Source organism: Venturia canescens, chromosome 2, assembly GCF_019457755.1.
Source record: "Venturia canescens isolate UGA chromosome 2, ASM1945775v1, whole genome shotgun sequence".
Taxonomy (NCBI): Eukaryota; Metazoa; Arthropoda; class Insecta; order Hymenoptera; family Ichneumonidae; genus Venturia; species Venturia canescens.
Window position 1 is genome coordinate 15433874 of NC_057422.1, and position 21792 is coordinate 15455665.

General features: G+C 43.6%; 1 protein-coding gene across 6 annotated transcripts in view; it reads left to right on the forward strand.

Annotated features, from left to right (window-relative positions):
- The first annotated feature begins 4014 nt into the window (after positions 1-4014).
- The window catches only part of kn (EBF transcription factor knot), a 96570-nt gene continuing 78792 nt past the window's right edge, over positions 4015-21792 (forward strand). For 4 of the 6 annotated variants that reach the window (XR_006260005.1, XR_006260006.1, XM_043412058.1 and 1 more), the window contains exons 1-3: positions 4015-5359; positions 14382-14544; positions 19581-19644. Coding sequence is in view for 3 of the 6 variants with exons in the window: in XM_043412058.1 (XP_043267993.1) it covers positions 5289-5359; positions 14382-14544; positions 19581-19644 (298 nt within the window). In the remaining 3 variants the exon portion in view is untranslated. The remainder of the gene's footprint in view (positions 5360-14381; positions 14545-19580; positions 19645-21792) is intronic. The other 2 variants (XR_006260007.1, XM_043412059.1) reach the window with 1 other exon arrangement.

A 21792-nucleotide genomic window follows, 5' to 3' on the forward strand; every position in this document is an offset into this window, starting at 1 on the left:
CTGAAAATATCTCGAAGTGAGGCCTTTCGACTTGTCAGAAAATTCTCCTGTTCAAACCATGGAAGATTAATGAAGACGAAAATTTTTCGAATAGGAGTGAACGGATTCAATTGAAAAAACAGGTCCACAAGATAAGAAAAATCAACGACATAATCGATACCTCAGCTCCATTGGGCACAACATTCATTCCGATAAAACAATTAGTGCAAGCCCTTCAAACTTCATATACAAACAATTTTCTTGGAGGAATAAATGGGCGTCGACAATTGTACCGGAAAGTGAGGGTCTTTAAATTGACATATGGAGGCAGTGCCTACGCTGCTCTGGCAACAGTACAAATAGAAATGCCACGAAATCCGAATATTATGGTGCGGTTCCCCACGGTAATAGGCTTAAAAGCTATGTTTGATTCAGCACCGAAGTACAGTAGCACCAGCATGTCACGGGATACCGTTGTCTGATTACCAGGCGCGCCGTGCTTAGTCCAGTGTACAACACATTGAGAAGCGCTCACCGATCCCCTTCAGTCGTAATTGGATTTCGGTCGTCAACTGGGTTACGATGTTCATTTGACATCATTGGGACATTTAACGCCGAAGCGCTTTAGCATTCGGGGCACCGTGTTCAATTCACGTTGGATTGATCAAATGTTTAATGAACGTTTACCAAGCTGATAAAGCATTTGAGCAGCGAGCACCTTCTGTTCGCAATTCCGGATAAGTAAACGTGGATGAAATACCCTCGGTACCAAAATATCTTTCTCTCGTCTCTTTAACATTCTTTCCAAAATATTTTCTCTCTCGACGAATATCAATACTCACAATACCGTCTTGTTATTCCACAGCAAATGTATGCCATTTGTACAACGGTCTTGACACTGAGTGGCAGGACCTCTTTTCGCTGCTCGTCGTCGTCCTTCTGAATGGCTTTCGTTCCTACCCCTGGCACAAAACGCTTTTCTCTGCCATAAGGCTACAATGTTACGGGACGTTGGGTAGTCCAGAGAGTCCATGAATCACAGGACTCTCCAGCCGAATGAGGGGATAGAAAAACTCAAAGGTATGCCATGGCTCGGAGCCTGAAGATAAATATTACAATTCATGAAACAAAACAAAAAAAAGGAGATGCAACCGGTTTAGCACGGGAGTGATGAAAGATTCGGAAACTTCGCAAACATTGAGAGGTCGTGGTGTCATCAATAGATGACGAAATCATTATTGCGTGAATCTGCTAAAATTCATTTATTTGTAGAATATTTTGACGAACCTCTTTCACTGGAATTTTGAAAATTTTTTCAAAATGAAAATAAATATCGTTAATGCAGTCATGAGTTTGGTCTGCGGAACAAAGAATGTTTTCACGATTTTTTTCTTTGTGAATTGATCGAACCTACAAAGAATATTCTTATCTTCGTACTATTCTCTCCGGTAGATTTACTTGATTTGGATAAGAAGTAAAGAAAGAAGGGTCAAATTACCCGGCACAGAACGCATTATCTCTACTTGATAGGCTCCGAGCACGACCACCTTTCCGTCCATCAGGGGTTCTCTCCGTTACTTCAGTGACTGGGGGAATTCGAAGTAAGATTTTATGCTCCTTTGTAGAGCTGCCTCGTTAACGGAGTTGAGAGACCCTGATCACCGTTTCTTTTTCTCTCGTCCCGAAGTTCCGATTTCGAGCTTCAACCCCGCCACCACACCATAAATTTATTCAAACAAATTCTATAATTACTTTTTCGGGTCCGCGGAGTCACCCGTGAGATTTATTAGTCTCACTCCCGCCTCAAGTTCGTGAGCTTTTAGCATTTTTATTGAGATGCTACCCCGACCATTTCGGCATCAGCGCAGCAGAAAGAAAGACCATCCGTGACCAATTTCTCGGTTGTTGGTACTGTGTCAGTCTCCGTAGAGCATGAAGATCGCTTTTTTTAAAGTTATATGGAGACGTCGAGAATTCCTTAGGTGGACGTGTTCAAAAAGTAGTTACGAAGTTTTTTGAGGTTCCATGAAAAATAACTCCAGGGAGGATGCTTTTGTTGGAGTAAATAGTAAAAATCCTTTCGACTTAATTCTGGTACCGTCGCTAAAAAATGATTCATTGTCGATTTATTTCAAATTTCCACTCAACCAGCCAATGAGACACCGACATATTGTAATCGCTCATTTCGAAATCATAATTTTGACAGAAATTTTCCGCAGTTTTTCATTTTTTCCAATTCGTGCGTGTTGGAGTATCAATTTAAAAAAAAAAAACTCGAACAGTGTTGGATTTATTGTATTCCAGAAATCTTGGAACCACGGAATCGTAAATACTTTTGTCCGACCCCGAGTAAGTTGTTTTCCAAACAGTTTTTCTGATACCTATTTCCATCCAAACTTCCGAAATACGAAGCAGCTTCCACAGTGTATCAACTTTGCTCCATAGGAAAATATCTTAAAACAGAACCAGGGGAGCAGCGACGTAATATTCGTTATAAAAAAACGGCACGATCAAAAATCATAATGATCTCGTGAAGGAAATCTGGAAAAGTTCGCACTGCTCGTAGTCTCTGGGCTGTCGTCCTGAGGGAGAGATCAAGCGAGTTCCTGGTAGCTGATTACACCAGGAAAAAAGTGAGGTAGACTAGGTGCTGGTCGGTACGAAGAGTAAGGTGTTTCTTTGGCGATACGTGACACACCTACCAGTCGTAAATCGCAGTAAAGGACAAGGAGGCTCATGAAGCTCGACGACTCGTGTAGCTCGTTGACGCATCTCACTAGTCCGAGTAATCATAGTGTAAAAAAATTGCATTGAGCCCAGAACGCTGTGAAAAACTCATATCTTCGACCCTGTGCTAAACAGTGGATCTACGAATCGCAGACAAGTTGCATTCCTTATAGGATTGACGGGAGATCCGAACTCCGCTAATACGACAGATGTGCTTGTCGATATTTTTTTGTGAATTCTACATTATTTTTGTATGATTCGATACTTGTACTTGAACGAGTAAAAGTACAAAATCTAACAAGGAAAATCACCGGGAAAGGCTCTTCATTGTGTAAGAGCAACTGAAAATGTTTATTCCTCAAAAAAGAACCAATTCCATGAACGTAATCCGACTTGCATACAATAATGAATTTAATCAAGGCTCCATTGGGTCTTGAAAAATATGAAAAATGCTGACGCGACGATAGCGGCTTCCAATGTGCGTTTCCATGAGAAATTATCATCTCGCGAAAAAATATGACTTAAGGGAATGTTCTGTGAGGGTTCAGTCCATTCCTCGTGGATCACGAAATAAATAAAAGGTCGGAACTTCAGTAAAAATATGAGACTTTCTCAAACTCTATGTGTTGTTTTACCAAACGAGTTTACAACCCTAAGAGAAGAGCAAACGAATCAACCGTTTGATGGTGAAGATAAATTATCCAGGGAATTGTAACAATACAGGGTCAATATTACTAAAAATCGTTACTCGCGAAATTTTGAAGTTGATACAATAATCGAATGATGCACCCAATTTATGTATGCCCCGCCCGACCATATACATGCATCCATGCAATAATAAATGTCAAATTTATAATTAATTGGGCTTTAAAACGTCGACAAACAACCTTCCAGAAAATGTGAATTTTCGACATTATTAATCCGTCAACTAATTGCAAAAATCGCGATGATTTTCGTGGAGCATCGACGCAAAGCGTCCTACCGCTCGAGCGGCTGTCGCCGTAATGAAAGTCTCGTAATGTTGCCGTTCGGGCGCCACCGTCCCTGACGTCCGGTGTGGGCGTACGACGTTGCACAGCCCACTCACGCCATTGGTTGAACCGGAGGATTTCTATTGGTCGATTGGGCGGAGGACGTGACCGGTTCGTCGCATCGCAGGACTCGGATAATGCGCGGACAAGGTTTTGGTGCCGCCCATTGTGCAGATTCCCGACCCCGTGGGACTCCCGTGCACGCCGTTCTGGCTGGCCGTGACACATTCGACAAGCGGCGCCGTAACGGGAAGCAACGCGCGGCTGGGGACTTGGCAGGACCTCGCCTCCTCACCACCAGAAATCACTCTCCCAACTACTGCTTCATCCTCGTTGTAAACGTCGACAGACACAACGTTGAGTGTTACATCGGCACTTTGCTACGAAGACGAAGACGATCGTAGAGCAACGAGGAGATTACTTCGCTCGTTTGTATCGAATACGAAACTAACGACACTCGAGTGGCCCTTTTGTAGAGTCGCCTTCGGAGTCTCGGCTTAACAATCTTCGACGAGCTGTCGAGGAAGCACCCAACCAGCGACGTGCTTTCCTCGGATCTTCCAGTGCAAGCTCGAACGCAGAAACGAGTCTCGTCTCATGGCAGCCGACTGGAATCGTGGCAATATTTCCCGCCAGATCCACCAGCGACTTCTCCACAGTCATGGTTTGAGGAGCTTCCATGACAGGGACCGCGTGTAAGGGATTTTCTTGGAGCAGTGCGTGAGTGATACGACGAGGAGGGTGATTGTGAAAATTTATCAGTGTTCGAGGACCGTCAAGGTATTGTACGGCCAGTGAATCGTGTGATTGGAATAAACAGTCCTGTTTATCAGTTTTATTATACCAGAGGAAACGGAGAAGCAGACTTTCCGGCAATAGTTACATCGGTAAACGCAAAAGAGGCGCTTGGAAAAACTTTGTGTCTGCGTTATTAAAATCTTCGTAGTTCGACTTTAGAAGAATCACAGTGCTATCGAAGAATAAGCGCAACTGCATGTGGCTCATAGAGGAACGTTCACGAGGAAGTCGATAGATGACCGACCTTGAAGGTGGAGGCAACGTGTCACGACCGCCAGGTGTCGGCAGCTACGGAATAGTGAGCTCGCGTTACTAATACGAAATCAGAGACAAGTGGGTGGTAGTGTCGCGTCGATAATATTCATCAGATGTCACTTGAAGCGTGTCCGCCGCGAGTCCACTTAGATTGGTAGTTTTAAAATAATAGTGGGAGACTACTTGCGGGATTCAGTTTGCTGGTGGCAGCAGCGGCACGAAGGACGAAGCCTGTTGCCCCAGGAGGGTTCTTACGGCCTCACCACGCGTTCCGACGAGTGGAGCGGTCTCCTGCCCAGCTCCACTATCGTGGGTGCTGGGGGGTCACCATGGCTGGGACTTGGTGCCGGCGGTGGAACCGGTGCCACCGGAGGTGGGGGCAGCCCCGTCGAGCTCGAGGGACACTGGGGCAGAAAGTTGTATGGTGCGAGCGTCGCACCACCTCCGCCCCCGCCTCATCATCATCCACGAGCACCCCTAGTTTTTGCGCCCCAGGACATGCGACAAATACTCAAGGAGGAACCGGTGCCCCGTGCTTGGCCTCAGCCAACGCTAGCTGACAATGCATCGTGAGTATATACACAAGTTCCTTTATTCCTCCTTAGCATAGGAGACCGAATAGATGCGCTGTTAGGCCTCAACGATCTTGGACCGTTTATCGCCGACGGACGCAAAATATTACGTCTCTTGAGAGTAGATACGAGGCAGCCCGACGCGATGAAGTCTTCTGACAAAAATGCATGAGACATTGACCGAAGATTTTGAGCAGATATGAAAATTCGTAAGAAACTTCTAATATGAGTCACAACGACCGTATTTTGGTGGTAAACTTTTAAATGTTTATTCCGAAAACTGTATACACGTGGCCAAAGAATAAACATGGTTTTTAAATATACGTCAGTGTTGAAATTCCTGCCATTAGGCTGTTCCACATTTCTCAGCTTAAAAATACATTATTATAGATAAGTCGTGGGAATTGGTACTCACAAAGATGCTAATCAGTCACCAGTTATAGTATTAAAACTCGAGATTGCCAATATTTAAGATTGAAAAATCACAGAAAAGCCTGAAACTGGGTTACGAGACTTCATTCTCATGCTCCATTTTCATCGAGCGATAGAACCTGCTAAAAGTGACGACGCTGTAACGGATAGCGTATACGGTCTATATGCATCTATACATGAGAACAGAAGTACGTACCTAACACATGAAGTCACACCGGCGAACAATAAACCCGCGGTTTATTGCAGCCACGCTTAACGGATTTGTACGACGTGCAAACGACGAAAGGTGCAGATACGGGCGAGAGCGAACGAACGGGCTGGCGGGGGTGGCAGACAGGGTGAGCGAGTCGAGCGCGAGCCGAAGGTAAAGCCACGATCGCACCACCCGAGAGAGAGGTGGTGTGTGCGCCAGCTCACGGTCCTTTAATCCAATAGCGGTTCCCTTTAACCAACCCCTCGTGTCGAGGTATATCGCGACATGCCGGGGACTAACCAAAACCGGAATCGAATTAATGTAATTGAGAATTTTAGCGCTCTTGGCTCGTCAACGAGCTCCGTTTCGGAGGCGACTTTTTTCCTTATTTTAGGCTAATTTTCACCGACGTTTCCTTCCATCGAAGATTCAGTAGAATTTCACTCTTCCGGAAGAGCCAAAATCAATGATTATTTTTCATAAATACAGAAAATTTTACATTTGCTGGAAGAGTCAATTCAACTCAGCGCAAAGCATTCATATCGTACAATTTTTATTCCTCCTTGGTATCTTCGATATATCACTTTGACCCACGATAATTGAATATCCGAGAAACTTTTTCATCGTGCAAGCTCTCGGAGCGTTTACTCCGTGAGTTGAAATAAAAGCAAACAAAAAACATTGAAAATTTTTTTGCTCAACGAGCGCTGAATAAAAGCGAGGAGAAAGAATCTCGCTTACGACCTATCTCGGAACTGCTAAGTTCTCCGACAGCTCCCGCGCGTTATCACATTGAAGTGACTCGAAGAAGCGTCGCCAAGATTTTACCGTGAAGTTTCTTTCTGAAGGGAACGTCAGTGAGTGTAACCTACAAACGGGAAGAGCTTCAGAGAGAAACAGCAAAGCATAGAAGGCGCGTGTGTGTGTTTGTGGAAAACGACAAAGACGCTGGCATTTTGCCTGACCCTACCGCACAACGTTATCGGGTGAGAGACTCTTTCGCGCGTTCGTGGTTCGGCGAGAGCGCAACGGAGCTCAGCTTCTCCACTTTTACTTCGTCTCCCCCCAAGGCCGTTATAAAACTCTTAACTTAACCGGATATAACGTAACTTTTGGATAAACCTTATAAAAATTTTCAGACTTTTGAGAAAAGTGCGCTGCTACACTTTATCAACGACAAGTTTTCACCGAACGAAACAGAATATTTTCCTGTATTGTGCTCACAAACGAGAAGCGACTAGATTTGAATTTATAATTGAGAGAAATTCTCGTTCGGTGACTTTATTCTCAATATTTCGTAGGAATATAAACCAGAACGTATTACACATTGCTCATTATCAGCTGTGAATAAATAATGAATTTACGAATTATCGCACCCCCGGTTCGGAAAGCGAGATTGGTAAACACTATGCGGCTTCAGTCGTAGTTATTACAACTGCCACGGTATATAATGGTCCACCCTTTGCGAGCTTTCTGAACCAACTCTCGTAATAACTAACACCGACACTCTCGTGCATTACCTACGGATTTATTGTAATTCTGCGCTTTCGCGATTGCTCTGCCCTCGCAACTGCGTACCTGCGTGTGTGTGTGCGTGGGCGCGGGTCTATACATCAAACAGCCTTGTATTTTACATGTGTTTATACACGAAAGGGGTGTGCATGCGTTCGGGCATAATTCAGAACGCGTAAATGGCGACTCTCTCGTCGGCCCCTACGGCCTCGCTTCGAACGCTGCACACGAAAATGCCCGATGGTTTCAAAAAGCTAATGGCATCGATGCGCGGATTTTCCGTATACAGAGAACGCTAACGATATTCCCATGAACACATATCTATACGTCGTAAATGTCGTTTATTATATTTTCTAGTGATCGATATCCTCGAAGCTTTTAACATTTGCTCCAAAACATATTAACACATGAGTGAATACTCGAGGAAATTTCTAACCTACTGAATTAGACTGATGTGAAGCCATAAAGAGAAGAAGCCCGCTGCGTGTCGCGATTTTTTAGGCGACAATACTGGAACGTTATCCCAAGTACAGTGAACTGGGAAAAAAGCATGAAATTTACCATTCTCCGAATAATTTTAGCTTCGATTCGTCATCTTTGTGTGAATTCTTGATGGAGAAACGTGCGAGTGTAACAGGAAGTAGAGTGAGTGCACGGAGAGACTTTTATATGAATATTTGAGATAATTACATGAAAATATTTGCTATCTTATGTAGTAGCGCTGCTCTATATCGCTGGTCTATCAAATTTCACGAAAATGCATAGTAATTTTGGTGCCGGGAGCAGTTCTCTCAAATTTAACTATGTAGGACGGGCAAAATGTAGGTCTGTGACATTCTTATACTTGGCAAAATGTTTTAAATCGGTGAATTGGACTAGACAAATTGGTGAAATGTCTTTAATTTTTGTATTGTTGAGTCGCACCGTCCGAGAAGAAGTAAATGTTATTTTCGACAAAGATTTACTTGACAAAGTTCTCTCATGAGGGAAGTGACTGCTTGAAATTTTACTATGTGCCACTGGTCAATTTTTTCATGTTTATACTCGCAATACCTCATAAATTTGGTGGGCGCATGAGTTTGCTATGTTATCGAGTGAAATTCAGTGCGGTAAAAAGAAAAATACGAAACTACAATTTTCCGTGTAGCACGGAGAAACGATTGCTAAGTTATCACCTAAATTTTCGTCAAATCATTTCATTGTTTACTATCTTTTTAATCAAGATTCGCTCAGTCTCCATTTTTGTGGACTGTGCTAATGGTTCCCCAAACGTTTTGCATTATTTGACACACTCCGTATCGATGATTATTGTAATATCGATATGGTCCGACGTTGCTATAAAAACATAGTAATTTTTCGTATAAAAGTCTCTCCCTGTGGAGTTATCCGTGTGGAGAAAATGCTTGCAAGATCAAAAATACCGCGAAAGAGTTGAAGGGAGAGCAGAGCATCGCGCCCGTCCGTATTCGCCTATGAATGTAAACATCGTCGTATAGGTATCGGTGAATATATAAATGTCCCGGGATAGGGCATCCGTGTATCCGACGGCGAATATCGTTATCGGCTATGAAAACCGTACACGTGGCAAATTATACGATAAACGCGGATCGAGCATGTAATTATCACCTCGGCATGGCGAGGCTCTCCGAGAGGAAGGAGAGCTCCATAGGTCCCTACTGAAACAGCAAACACAAGTGTGCTCCTGTGTGGATGTGCGCGCGTGAATCTTTGTGTGACGGGTCCGTTGTACCGACACAAGTATGCGGTGAAACGTGAGTTCCTCATACACGCGAAATATTGGATTGTATAGCCAAGTACCGAAAATGGTAGCATGTGAGTACGAGGAGAAAACGATAACTGTAACAACGCACGGGTCACTATACGGTGCGTATGCGAGGCAGGGTGGTTCGTTGTTTCGTTCGTTCGCTCGGGTTCGTTGATGGGGGGATGCGCTGCGAGAGAGAGAGAGAGAGAGAGAGAGAGAGAGAGAGAGAGAGAGAGAGAGAGAGAGAGAGAAGCGTCCGATAGCCCTGAAAGCCTCTCGAATGGGAGGAAGAACGAAATGACGCGAAAAATAGCCGCTTAATAGAGGAATATTGGCGGGAAGTGCTCTCCGGCCGCGTGATTATAATTATTCGGAGCTGCTAAATTGCCTCTCTCGCCTGCTCTCGCTCGCTCGTGCGTACACACCAAATTCTACTTTGGAGCCTTCCACTACCTGCCCCCCGCTTCTGGACTCGCAGTCGCTGTTTCGTCTCTCGTATCACTGTTGTATGCTCTTTACGCGTATCTCTTTTCCAGCTTATTTCCCACATGTTCGGTCTCTCGCTCCTGCTCTTCCGTGCATTCGAACCTATCGCCGTTGAATAACTCGTCTATTTTTCTCCATAAAAACTTCTGTTCGTAACACTCCGAAATTAAAGGTGCGTACGCGTATACGAAACAACCGGATATTCGAGTATAAGAGAGCCGAGCGGTGCTGGACATTGGGACGTGGACATTTCGTGGTTCTTGTGATTTTGAAAACAGCTCAGGCGTTGCGCGCCTACCGTAGCTCTTTATCCCATCATGCTCTGCTTCGAATAATCTGTTCTCAGTGTAGTGCGACATTTTCACCGAATTACAGATCCCACTGCCAGTGAGAGTTCGAGCATAGCGTAAACAGTTGACAGTCTAAATTCGAAGGAAAATGGAGCACTCATTGCGCTCGAATAATTTTCCTGAAGAGTTGCGTTCGATTTACCCGAGCAGATGGACTCGAGTGTGGAAACAACGAGGAAAATCTCTTGACGTACCAAGTTTTTTTCTTACCACAGAAATTCGTAACCCAGCAACAGACTTTTCGTGTAGTAAATAGGCAAAGAGGGTAAACTACGATTGGACAAACACACTGTGAAACGAGGTTGATTGTACCAGCCCCGAGGTATATACAGACGCTTTTTGGCTTATCCGACAATACACTGATCTTGTGTGTGCTTGGTGTGCTGCTTGCGCTACATAATTCCATACTCTCGTTGTAGCAACTGCTACTCTATAGCGTACACTCTGTAACCACGTTACGTTATAGGAATTGGTGCATGGCAAACGGTGCAAAATAATCGGACGTCGAGAGTTATGGGGCGCGAACCAGCGGCCGGTTAATCAGCCACCGATAATTATCGACACGGGCAGTACATCACCCCCAACCCTTCGGTATCCTCGCTCAGCTCCCTCCCCCTTAACCGCTTGCTCTCGTATACGGAGCTCCTGGTTTCATCCCCTGTGCTCACAACCCCCCGCGCCCCGGCAACACCGTTCATTCTCAAATGTGTAGACCTGTTCGACCCTCGACCATCACGCTCTCTCTCTCTCTCTCTCTGTCTCTCTGTCGCTGCATGTATATGCATATTCTGTCCTCTTCTTGCGTCCAACCCCCGCAACACAGCCTTGCCAGGCATGTGCGGTTGCGAGAGAACACACAACGTGGAGGGGTTGGTCGAGCGATGGGCATATCCCACCCAGGTCTACGTTGGCGTGACAAACGCACCGCCGATACCATCATTTATTTCGCAAATGTGCTGCAAAACTGCCGCTATTCATTTTCGAGGCAGTCGATTCAGTTTTCCGCTCGGAAAGCTTCGCGACCAGCAGCACTGCTCCTCTCTCTCTCTCACCCCCCCGTAAAATTCGTGCCCCCTCTCGCCCCGCACTCTCGAACTTTCTCTTCTCGATCTGTACATATGTTTGTATATTCGTAATATATAGACAATGTTACCCCGCGCATCCCGTGTTTCCCGCGACTGCGGCTTTGGTTTATCGTCGCCGCACGCCCCCACGATAATGCAATTTCTATGCTCGGTGGATTTTTAACCGCCGAACGTCACTGGCAAAAGTACTCGACCCTTTCCCTTTCCCTTCATCCGCTCAGGCCGAGTACTCGAAACGCGAACTCGAATTGAAAGCGATATACGTTATAACTATAATGTGTGTACAAGCATCGACGCTATCCTCCAGAGACCGATATTCGCTAAATATGCACAAACGTCAATGCTACGTACTCGTAATCCAAAAATATAGTCATTCAGCTCTGTACGATATTAACTACAAATCGATTGATTATTAAGACCTTGCACATGATTTTTCAGGCTTTTCTTATGCGCCGGACCGATGAAAGTCATTTCAAGCGCAGTATTATATGCCGCTCTTTTTTCAATCTCCATTGCATGGTCAACGCTCTTGGGATTCGTCTCAAATAAGAGACAATTCATTTTTAACATTCATGAGCATACTTTCCAGCCACGAAGAAGAGGGAGCTTCACAGCTTCGTCGAGTGCCAGCTTTCTCGTTTATCCAACACCGCAGTCCCTTTTTGCTTTTTCGGGGGAGTTAAAAATAACGAGAGAACATAACGGCTTTCGCACGTCGGTGAGAATGGCCGAACGACCTGGTCGGCAAAGGCGAAATTTGAGGCTTGCTAACGTTTACACTGTACGCTTTTGTCATGGGGAAAAAGTACGATCGTCTCAGCACTCCAACTTGACGTAGTCTCGTCCTTACAATAGAGACACGTTGGGCTTCCCTCCCCCATCGCGAGCAATTCTTCTCTCAATATTCCCGTGGAAAAGCGTTAATGTCGGTGCGTTAGTTTGGACTAGGTTAATTATTCAGGGTGTCGGCTTAATTGCGGGTAAAAGTGAGGTGACAAAATCCCGCCTATGCCGTATCCCCTGAGAGCAGAAAACTCTCATAATCAAAGTTCTCCTGCTCTCTCGTTTTATACCGGCTTCAAACTCATTAAATAGTCATGCACTTTGAGTTAGTCATGTGAGAAGATAATGAAAAAGTAAAGTACAGCATACAACTTTACAGGTATTAACTAATCGTCACGTAGTTCGATCGATCAATTTGTTATTAAAGACACTATTTTGAACAGAGTTGAAAATTGAAATTTCGCTTTCAGTTGCTTCATTTATTCTTTCACTTTATAAAGATACAAATTCGAGAAGAGTTGAGAAAATTTTCAAAAATAAACTGCTCTCCGTTCGAGCGGATACATATGTCAATGAATTTTATTCTCAACGAGTCCCATTTTTGACGGATCATTCATAATAAGAGAGGTTTCAAGTTATGTAAACAGTGTGATTCTTTTTGTAAATCTCGTGACTGAAATATTATTCGATGCTCTGCAAAAATATCTCTTCAAAAATAGCTGAATTCATAACGTACATCGTTCGTTTATCAAGTCAAAATAATCTTCGAATAAAACTTCGCAGTTACTCGAGGCTTTTTTACCGAGCTATGTTTATCTCAAAAAACAATAATTTTGCAGAATATCGATTTTCCAAGAGGCCTCCATTGCAATTGCAGATTGAAAATGATTTTTACAGCATCGAAGCTGCAGTTCAACTCACCCACGTTGTGCAGCCTTTCATCATTTTTGAGAAGCAAAATATTTTCGTGTCTACCTAAAGGTGAAATTTGCAGTGCTCCGTGATTTATATTTGCGCTCCGGAAATATTATTGCTTCGGTGGTTTGCAGCATAACTTAGTTGGCAGATAGGTCCGTGTGGAAAATAGAAAGGAAAGAGTCGTCGGTGTTACACAGTGATAGGAAAAGTAGCGGCGGGCTACTGACCAAAATACTCCCCTGGGATCACCCCCATGCTATTTTGACAGCTTGAAAAATTGTCGCCAAATTGTTTCTCAGTTATGAAGCGTCTTCCGAGCTTTTCCCTCACTCCTATATTTATACGTGTGTGTCTCTCGATCTGCCGTACGTCGTGTCCTCCATCCAGAATTCTCGTATAAGTATATATACGCTTATACGATCTCTTGTATGGAAGACCGAACAACTGCATTCACGAACCGCCCTCAAAGCGAAGGAAGCACTACGAAGGTACGGAGATCTCGAAGTTGAGGGATGGCCGGTCCCGAGAGATCTCTGTGAATCTCCCGTCTTGCGTTTCCCTATGCGCGCGCGCACACTCGTTCTACCTATTTGTGCCAACAGGCCCGGAAATATCCGTGGGCACTGGGGATACAGTTTCTCAAAGTTGTTGAAACGTTTGTTCCTGCACATGCGTTCCTTCGTTTCTCGCCTTCGGTGACATAAATATATCTTTTTATATCCATGCTCAATCCGGGCCTTCTGATTGCAGTCGATATTGAGTTTTTTCTAAAAAAATAAATATTATCTTTTCAAGAAATAATCATTTTAAATCGAGTTTTGACATTGGAGTTTCGATTCAGGGCGAAGGGGGGTTGGATTGAAAATTAAAATTGTGTCGTTACCTGCGAATAGTTGAGCAGAAAGAAATGATTCACCACCACCGTAACATAAAGACGCCAAGTGCATGCACACAAAAGCCAGGCGGTCGGGCGGTCCTAATCTCTACACATGAGCCCTTAATGGGATTTTAAGGCGTCGCGGTCCACCTGAGCTCGGTTTCCTCACCCCTACGGAAAGCGAAAGACCTCTCTCCTGACCTCATTTGTCTTTCTTGTGTCCCACCGCTTCCCTAAAACTGGACACTCGCCAAGGATGGGCTTACGTATATCTGTACATAAGGATAGACCTGAGAGAGAAAGATTTTTAGGACGGAAACTGGATTATTCTTATACAGCTATCTTAACAGCAATGTTTTTTCTAACGATAAGAAATAAAGAAAATTTTGCCACCTCGCAAAGTTACAGGCGAGTGCTTTTTCAGTAGGCAAACTAAAAATCACGATAGAAAAATAATATACGAATTCCCTAAACGAGAATATCGTGGAATTGTTAAAAATGTGGAGAGTTTTTTCTATATAACGAGGATGCCTTGGGCAAAAAGCTTTTCACGATAATGATTCGGAATTCAATAAAGTTTCTGAGGAATTACAGAATTTTATTAATTTTTTGTTTCAGAGTTGGAATCGGCAAAGCACATTTTGAGAAGCAGCCACCGAGCAATCTGAGGAAGAGCAATTTCTTCCACTTCGTGATCGCGCTTTACGACAGGGTTGGTCAACCGATCGAGATCGAGAGAACAGCCTTCATTGGTTTCGTTGAGAAGGATCAAGTGAGTCAAGTGTGTACCAATGCACAGATACATTACATAAATATATATATTTACCAACCGTTGGAACACGAACTTACACCGATTCAATCGGCACTGAAATATTTGAAATTCATGAAAAGAGAAATTTGTACGTTCGAGGTGAAAAAGAACTTCGTTGAATCGATCGCTCTCGCCGCGCGTCTATCCCTTTTTTCGATTTCGTGTGCGCACACTGGGATGAGAGGAAAAAGTGACAGTCGCGAATTGGAACACACACGACACCGAACGACGATCCGGTTGATTTCATTCAACTCTTGTCTATAACGCGGATCATTTTTACATATGTTAATTAGCCCTGGTCGATCGCGTTTGCCAAGAAACTTAAAAAAGCGATTAACCAAAATTCACGAAACGCTTCCTCTTGGGTCCCGTCTACCGAATGATTTATCAGCATTCCAAACTTTATTTTATTTTGATTCGTACTTGACACTTTCCGAGTGAAAAAGAAGAAATTTACTGTAACCGTTAACCGGATTGGAAAATGAAATTACGCCATTGAAAAATGCATATTCACGCGAGGCAAACGAAGTACAGAACGTTTCGTTAAAATATGTTCGAATTGGAGCGAAGAGAGCAGCTCATTTTTACGGAATTCAACGAATCAGTCGCGATAAATATTGGCTCGGACTCCGTGTCTAGATTCGCTCGTTCATTCCATAATCGCTTTTTCCACGAACAGTGGAAAAAAGAGCAGAAGAGTTGACCGAAGAGTGATCGGGCGAGGGAGGGGGAAGGGGACGGGGAGCAGGAGGTGATGTCCAAGTATTAATTGTCGCTTTATGTACGATTATAAATCGATGAACACGTAAACATTACTCCCCGGCCCCATACACACGCACATCCCGTCTGTGTTTGTTCATTTTCCGTGTCGGGTAGGATGATCGCGATAAAAAAATATCCACGATATTGTCTCGCGTGGTTACTGGGGTGACACTAATTCGAGCTACTTTCACATTCGTAAAACTGCGATTTCTATTACGTTTATAACGCATCGACGGATAAATATTGAGGACAGAGGAAAGCTCGTCAGGTTTCGGTGAGGCGATTTATCACTGCTGAAGATTCTTCGTCAAAATGTCAAAAAATGATGGAAGATTATTGTCGCTCGAAATAGTTATTAACCTAGAGTCGCGGCAGCAACTCGGAGACAAGTACATTTATGTCATGACGAGTTTTGCTGCCAGCGACTCTTTACCGGAGCGATAGCGTCAGGAAGTAGCAGACATGGAAGAAAATAAAAGGCACGAGTTTACTTATTCAAAGCCAATGTTGCTTATAGATTATGCTTTTTCAATTGACAGCAACTTGTACAATGTTTCGATCCAACAAATGGAGGAGTTACTTTATTCACAATGCAAGTGTAAAGTATTTTCCACGCCATAACTTATTCTCGTGATTTCGAGACTGATTTCAATTTCACAATTACTATTATTATTAATACAACACGAATGTGGTGCTCGGAACTAGTATTCTGTAGAGTTTTCTCGATAATTGACGTTTGAATGTCGTTTCTGTAAAAAAAAATCGCCGTTTCACAAACGATTGAAAACATACTGAGATAGTCATAACACTATACTTCAGGAAGATCATGCGTTATTTGCGATTCAGAAAAGCAATTGAACTTTTTTGCTCTTTTCGTGATCAAAGAAACGATTAAAATTTATTCTCGCAATTAACACGTGTAACTTATTCGTTGAGATTGATAAATTTTTAATTTAATGATAGCGGTTAAAATACTTTCGTAGTAAAATCGTCGAGCAAAATGTGACAACAACCATTTTCTATTTATATGCGTATGCATATCTATATTTTAAACCAGCTGGCTCATGGTGTTGTTAAACCTTCCTCCGTTTAGTCGTTATTACTCGTTAACTTCAAACAAGTGTTTTTCTTTTCCCGTTATCAAATTATTTTCACCGATAACAAAGCTTTCTCAAGACATCATTGATATCTAAAAACATTATATTTTCTTATTCTCATTTTCGGCTCTTAAAAGTTGGGAGGATCCTATTTCATTAAATTTAAATGGTCGCACAGGAAGTGTGCCAGCCATAAGAGCCTGCGTTTAACCCTTCAAAAAATGGGATTTTCGTTAATTGTTATCTCAACTAGACCGAAGATCCTATAATAATTCCAGGAATAGATGCACGGTGTATATTTTAAGCATAGTTCCAAATTTCAACTCTCAAAGTGAGAATTCTCGATTTCCATTAGATTCTCGTGAGCTTCCTGAATTCATGCATCATCAGCCAAAATGATAGGATTCGCCTTGCTTCGTTCATTGCTCAAGTGAGAATTCTTGTCGAAAATCACGTAGAAGCAGAAAAGTATCTTCGTTTATATAGTGTTTCATATTTAGAAATGAAACTCCATATATTTATCAGCTGGAGCAGACAGTGTTGGTGTACCTACACATGCGCACATGTAATATAAATATAGCGCATTAAATGTAACATCTACTCTAGAGGGCACTTGTTATACGGTTCTATCTAGCGATATTTCAACTTTCCTTGGGTAGGAACACACACGCGTAGCCCAGCCCAGTAGGACGATAAATCACCCGGTCATAAATCCAGGAGAACCCGATAATGCACCGTGTGGCGAAGGTAAAAGGGCGAATTCGCACCACTTTATATAGGCCTGGTTTATACAACGAGACAACGTTATCGAATTTTGTAACTGACACGAACATAGATTCTCAATGTCGGAGCTGATCATGAGGGGGTTATATACGAGTGCATGTGTAAATGAGTTTTGCGCGAGGAAACGCTCGAAGAATCGTGGCACACGTGGAAAAAGTAGCAACGACTTACGTTAAACAAAAATAACTCTCACTTGTTCTTGATTATTTAATACGAAGGTCAGTCAACTCAACTAATTACACGTCCTGCCACGCGCTCCTGTTTACATCGTGACTTTTGGAAGCCTCAATCCACTTACACTTTATATACACTCCATTCATACGTTTAAAGCCTCAGCTAAGTGTCCCTTCGTAGGCACATAACTGCACACGTGGGCAGAGGTAAATGAATATGTTCACGTTTGCCATGTAATGTTGACCATGCATGTTCCACATGAACATGTATTTCCTGTTCCCCTCTCGGTTCCTCACACCTTGATTATTCCGCGCCTCTTGCTCGACTGTCTCAACTCCCTGGCTAATCCTCTTCCGACTTCGCACTCCCTCTGTCGCTCTCTCTCTCTCTTGCTCAGCCGACATAACGCTTCATACATAATACCATGTACGTATAACTCACACGAACTGGACAGTTGCATCGCGTGGCCTTCCTATTAATTAGGGTCATGCACCGCGGGCATACATCAACCTCTGGCCAGTGCGAGCGCCACGCGGGTGTTTCTCCGGCGGAAGGGAGCTTAGAGAATACGGAGGCCTGGCACAGTATCTGACGTTTAGAAGCCTGGGTGTACACACATAAAGTACCTAATACTGAGCCAACTTGCTTCCTACAATTCGCGTAGAATGCTCCGGAAATGTTTCAACAGAAATTGTACTAAAACTGTACATTCAATGTGCACAGTGATGTGCCGTTTCTCTGTGAGAATATTTGCTGGTTCTTCGGACTTATCAATGTCTAGTGAGTGACTCCTTAAGACTGCTGCTTTGCAGTGCGGAGTGTAAGTGAATTCGTTACTTCGTCAACTATGCTGCCATTCGGTCGATAAATTTCGGCGACAGCTGCTATGCAACACAAAACGTCAGAAAAACTCTTGAAAGTATTGTTAAAAGAAAAATAAGGCAGTTTCAAGGACGAAATGTTGAAGATTCGGCTGTATTCCAAAACTGAGTTTTTCACATATATTTTATATTTTTTTCAGCCATCAAGGGAAACGTTGAGTCGGTGTATTTCCAAGTTAACAAATGCGAACATAAAACCATTGTATGACAAGGAAGTTTAACATGCAGGAAGTCGTCATAAAAGCACTGTTAATCGTCTCTCCTCGTAGGTTATGTAGGTTATTCTTCCCTGGAGCTTACTTACCATGTACACACCATGTGAGGGTAGCACATTTCCGGAAATAGCCCTGATGTTCGTAAACATCAGGGAAACGACTACTCGTCGACATCGACGCGTCGATGTGCTAGGAAAATCAACGGGCATGTGCTTCCGCCCTTTAAATTCTCGAGAATCTTCAGAGTTTCTAGAGATCCGAAAACTCTCAGATTTCAGTTCCAAACAAAGCTGCTTGACAATTTCGAATGATGTTTCTACCTTTTTAAGGCACGTTGAGTCTAGAAAATCCAAGTGATTACGTCGCTCTACCACGTGGTCATCAATCATCGATAGATTCGTTTACGGTTTTTCTTAATTCACCTCGAACGAGAGTGCGTTAGACCACGTCGTGCTTCGTTCTAACATGAAAAACAAAGCGAATAAATACTGGTGATTGAGGGTGGACGAACAAGGGGATGCCTAGTTGAAAATGCATTACCCATGGCCTGTCATGCATATGGCGCGATGCAACACACGCATGACTCGTCAACGCGCCGAGCCATCCGATAATTATGCATGGCACGCCATGAAGAAGAGAACACGATATATGGATATTTATGTAATGGCACTCCACTTTTAGCGGTGGCGCGCGAGACGCATCAAGAAATTAATAATTAGCGTGAGATGGAGTGAACACGTTACATGCGTATCTCGATGTAAAACCTATCATATCAGCCCCATCATTAGTTTTTAATGCATTTAATTAATGTGTATCTGTAACGTTGATTCGCGGTCATGATGGGTTCGTCGTACTCAAATGGCTGTGGGAGTTGTTAGATAACCAGAAACTTGAAATTTCTTTTCGAGATTTTTATTCATGATAATGAGTGCAATCATGGCAATTAACTTACTACAGGTTGGAAGAATTCAGATGTTACAATATTGCAGATTTGCGATATTGGGCTATGGAAAAAAAACTTGTGAAAATTCGTTGTGTGTTTATTAGCATGTTTTGTCCTGATAATAAAATTGCATACGTTCGTGATATTGCAGGAATCCGAGGGTCAAAAAACCAACAACGGAATCCAATACAGGCTCCAGCTGCTCTACGCCAATGGTGAGTTGAAGAATTATTTATGTTCCCGATCGAGATGAAGGACAAAGTAAATGGCTTTTGATATAAGTATCCTATACAGATATACGCAACACTCGATTAAAAATGTGCGTATAAAAGTAAAAATGGAATTTCGGTCGGACGAAAGGCTATACACAGTGAGAATCTTACTTGCTTTCTTAAAACGTCAACAAAACATCGGTCGGTATTTTCTTGCCCGTATATCTTCTCATGTTGGAGAAGGAGTGCGAGAATAAGAGGAAGTCGAGGGAAAAAAGAGCGAGGGGGGAAGGGAAAAGAGAGAATGCCGAGGATCGCAATCGATCTATAAACGATCGCGCGGTGTCGGCGGGTGGGCTCGCGACTGCCCGCTGTAAGTAAGCTGCACATATAGTTATGTTTTCAAGCTGTTGTCCGGGCTCGTTGGAGCGAGAAGATGAAAATGAGAGAGCATAAGAAAGGAGAGAAAGATTGAGAGAGAAGAAGCGATATTTTCGAGGCTGCTTCTGTCGCAGAGTGTGCCGCGCAGGTCCTGCTGGATCCTTTTATAATGGACCGTGCGAAGCGACGATGACGGGCCATCAACATTCCGTGCGGACACCCGGCGCTGGTCTCTTAGGGCAGCTAAAAAGCTCTCGATCGCGAGACGAACACTCGCCAAGACGCAAGACGTCCGTCCAGTCCGAAAGCGAGAGAGGAAGCAAGAGGAGGCGCGAGTCGCGTCGTCCAGAGAGAAAAGCCACAAGAGCATGAGCTCCCGCGCAACAGAGACATATTTTACGTCACTCGCCTACCGCCACTGCTGCACCTTCCTCTCTCGCATTCTCTTCCTCTCGCATCTCTCCTCTTCGGCGTCTCTTTCTCTCGCGACCCCCGGTATTGCAAAAAGAGACGCTTCAACGGCCGCTGAGACTTAGAACGCGCGAAACGTGCACCCGCGCTTTTTGGCTCTTTTATAAAATCTCATATATACACGTGTGCAGCCTCACGCATGCAGGACTTAATTCTTATACAGCTCCGATGAAAACCGGTAGCGCCTGTGCGAAAAACAATCACGAATCTAAAGACGATATAAGAAAATTGACGATAATCACGCCAGCAGCAACATTGTGCAGCTTCTGCATTGCGAGGAAACTTTTATGAACACGTTGAATGAGCGCACAAGACACTTCGGCCAGTCTTCGTGCACTTACTAACACCCGCCAGAATGCGCACAAATGCAATCCACCAGTCTTTTGCCAGTCCAAGTGCGTTTTTGCTCGCTCCGTATGGAACAAAGTCGGACCATGACAGAGACATATTTCACGTTCCTCAAATTCTCGTATGCATACAGAATGTTTTTTTCCCCGGCGAGTCACTGTGAATTTGGCGCAATGTCATGTGACGAGAATGATTAATAGCGCAAGCTTCCAATCCGCACGTTTTTCTCTGAAAGTTTTCACTTCGTCTTTACGCGCGCCGTTTTATCATGGATTAAAGCCTCTCATATCGAAATGTTTTTGCAACTTTTGAGTCGTAGTGGCCAGAAAATCATTACCGTCATTGCCTCTTGCCAGGCGTCAAATGAGCTTGGACTGATGCATATAAAAAACAGAGATTTGTGTGAAATCGAGCCTAGTGCTGGCACATTTTTAAGTACTCGTTGTCATGAAAAAGCAAATAAACAGAGAGACAGAGAGAAAGCCGGAACGCAGAGAAGAGAAGTAGAGCAGTAAAATGTGCCTTCCGTCGGTTGAGCCCGTGCCAGCAATTTTTCACTCCATATACGCGAGTTCGGTGAGTTCCTTACCCAGTAATCCCTTCAATCTTTTTCGTCCTCGAAGCTCTTTCCCTTTCCCTCTCCTCTTTCTCTCCATTCCCCGGTTTTTCCCTTCTTCATCTTCTTGCTTGGTTCTTGTCTCTACGATATCCCCCGTTGCTTTTTTCCCTTTAGTCTCCATGTTCCATCAGATCTTTTCTCTTTCGTCTATGGTGGAGGAAAGGAAGGAAAGTCAAGAGGCATCATCTTTGCTTTTGCTTCCTCTGTCCGTACCCTTTACGAGGAGGCAGCGTTGATAACTTTCATGTAGTACCTGTAAACACTTCCATGTGTTTACTCTAGTACAAGTGAACATATATGCCCAGTATACGGATACACATAATACACAATCG